The following is a 2,500-nucleotide window of genomic DNA, read 5'->3' as shown; positions in this document are numbered from 1 at the left end:
ATCAGAGCGGGAGGCAGTGATTTAGTTATAACTCCTTTACTTTTACATACTTAGCAAAAATATTATGTCAGGGGATTGCCAAAGCCCACTAGATTACAGGAGATTTTTTTCAAATTTTCGAGTCTTTTTGAAAATTTTTGTTGTGATGGTCCCCTTAAGATGAGTAAGTGATGAAAATCAAGGACTTTGGGAAAGATATAAGATACAGCCATGTAGAATCTTTAGAAGGCTATGTCTCCAATACTTAATTTTACCTTTATTGAAACCAGAAAATCATTTTGATTTATTTGTGACTATCATGGTACACCAGTTGATACATGTGGGAGATTAATGAAGAGATTTTTCTATTAGATGAAGGAGTCACTGTCATTGTTTCAGGCATTAGAAAAAGAGGGATAATTACTATTACTATTACTATATTTTTTCCCTAATTTGTTAATAATTCAAGTATTCCTTAAGTAGGTGTATTCATGTAAAAATGGATAAATAAATGATTAAAAAATACAATAATTTTAAAACAAAAATAAATTTATTAGAATTGAATGATAATAAAAAAGAAAAAGAAAAAACGCTCCTGAAGATTAGAGAAGGTGACGCTACTGAAGCACAGTAGCATCAGAGGGTGATGCTTAAGTGGGTAATAATTGCATATGCCATTATATATGATAACTTGTATATTTAAATTGTTAGCTATGTTATGGATTCTGTTACCTTTGTTCTATTTTCCATTCACAGGGCAACAATGAGTATTCTCCCCAACCAGATTCCTTTGGCCCCACTCATGGACAAGGAAATATTTGGCACAGGAGTCCTTATCAAAGAAGAGCTCAATAAAGGTGTCACCGAAGAAATAGATATGGAAATTAAGGAAGAACTGTATGATCATGCAGATGAAATGAGTGAAGTGAAAATGGAAAATGAATTTCTCTCCTTCAGGGATCTTCAAGACCTTGACAATGAAGCAAATGAAAGAGACTCGTGTGATATTGAGGATTGCAATACCTTTTCGAGAGTGCCAATTGTGGCTGAGGTAAAGGACAAAAGATATTCATCGGAAGAGGATCAGAGGATGAACGGGCACACAAAAGAGAAACCATACAGCTGTGAAATTTGCAGGAAAGCTTTTGCTTTGAAAAGTAATTTAGTAGTGCACTTGAGGGTACATACAAAGGAGAAACCATACATCTGTGACATTTGTAAAAAGGCTTTCCCTGTTAAAGGTTCTCTGGTAAGGCATTTGACGATACATACAAAGGAGAAACCATATATCTGTGACATTTGCAAAAAAAGCTTCTCAACAAAATTTGCATTAGTGAAGCACATAAGAGTACATACAAAGGAGAAACCATATAGCTGTGACACTTGCAAAAAAGGTTTCTCAGAAAAATTTGCATTAGTGAAGCACATAAGAGTACATACAAAGGAGAAACCAAATAGCTGTGAGACTTGCAATAAGGACTTCTCAAATAGATCAGCCTTAGTGAAACATAGAAGAGTACATACAAAGAAGAAACAATATATCTGTGAGATCTGCAAAAAGTCCTTCTCTGAGAAAGGTAATCTAGTAGTGCACATGAGAGTACATACAAAGGAGAAACCATATTGCTGTGAGATTTGCAATAAGGACTTCTCAGATAGATCTGTCTTAGTGAAACACAGAAGGATACATACAAAGGAGAAACCATATATCTGTGACATTTGTAAAAAAGCCTTTTCTCGAAGAGATTCTTTAGTAAGTCACATTAGAATCCATACAAAGGAGAAACCATATATCTGTAATATTTGCAGCAAAGCCTTCTCTGTAAAAAGTAATCTAGTAGTGCACATGAGAGTACATACAAAGGAGACACCATATACCTGTAATATTTGCAAAAAAGCTTTTTCTGTAAAAAGTCATCTAGTAAGGCATTTGAAGGTACATACAAAGGAGAAACCATATAATTGTGAGATTTGCAATAAAGAGTTCTCAGATATGTCTGTCGTAGTGGTTCACATAGGAGAACATGCAGAGGATAAACCATTTATGTAGGGTTTCCTATAAAACCTTATCTCTAAAATATATTCTAGCACAAGAGAGTACATGCAAAGGAGCAATGTGCCTGAGGATTCTCCAAGAAATATGATTTAGTGATTATGTGCAGGCATGCAAAGTCAAAGCTATATAAGCATTCCCTTGGAAAGAAAGAATAGTGTACATAGAGGTCACAGGCCTAAAATTTATAAGTTCTGTAGATATACCTTCACACATAAAAATTATCAATAAAAAAAAATGATCCACAGGGAAGACTTCCTCTTCACATTTTTGTGGCAGATACATAAGTTTGAAGGTTCTCTTTTTCTAACTTATGTTTCATATGATTTTATTAATGTGGAGTTTTGTAAAGGTATATCAAGCTATTTGTGTTATTTCCTGTATTTTAGTCTTCATAGACCTAATGTTACACTGGCAGTCAAAACATTCTCTGTATTCATCTTTAAGCAATTTGTAGCAAGACTTTCA

At 34.0% G+C, this 2,500-nt stretch overlaps 1 protein-coding gene across 2 annotated transcripts in view; it reads left to right on the top strand.

Annotated features, from left to right (window-relative positions):
- Window positions 1-2,494, top strand: part of LOC113810885 (zinc finger protein 271-like) — a 12,688-nt gene extending 10,194 nt beyond the window's left edge. For both annotated transcript variants that reach the window (XM_070120346.1, XM_070120347.1), the window contains exon 3: window positions 736-2,494. In XM_070120346.1, the coding sequence (XP_069976447.1) occupies window positions 743-2,029 (1,287 nt within the window). In that variant the 5' untranslated portion in view covers window positions 736-742 and the 3' untranslated portion in view covers window positions 2,030-2,494. The remainder of the gene's footprint in view (window positions 1-735) is intronic.
- The last annotated feature ends 6 nt before the right edge of the window (window positions 2,495-2,500 follow it).

Source organism: Penaeus vannamei, unplaced genomic scaffold, assembly GCF_042767895.1.
Source record: "Penaeus vannamei isolate JL-2024 unplaced genomic scaffold, ASM4276789v1 unanchor4724, whole genome shotgun sequence".
In the NCBI taxonomy this organism is placed as follows: Eukaryota; Metazoa; Arthropoda; class Malacostraca; order Decapoda; family Penaeidae; genus Penaeus; species Penaeus vannamei.
Note: the sequence above shows the minus strand (reverse complement) of the source record. Positions and strands in the feature narration are given on the sequence as shown.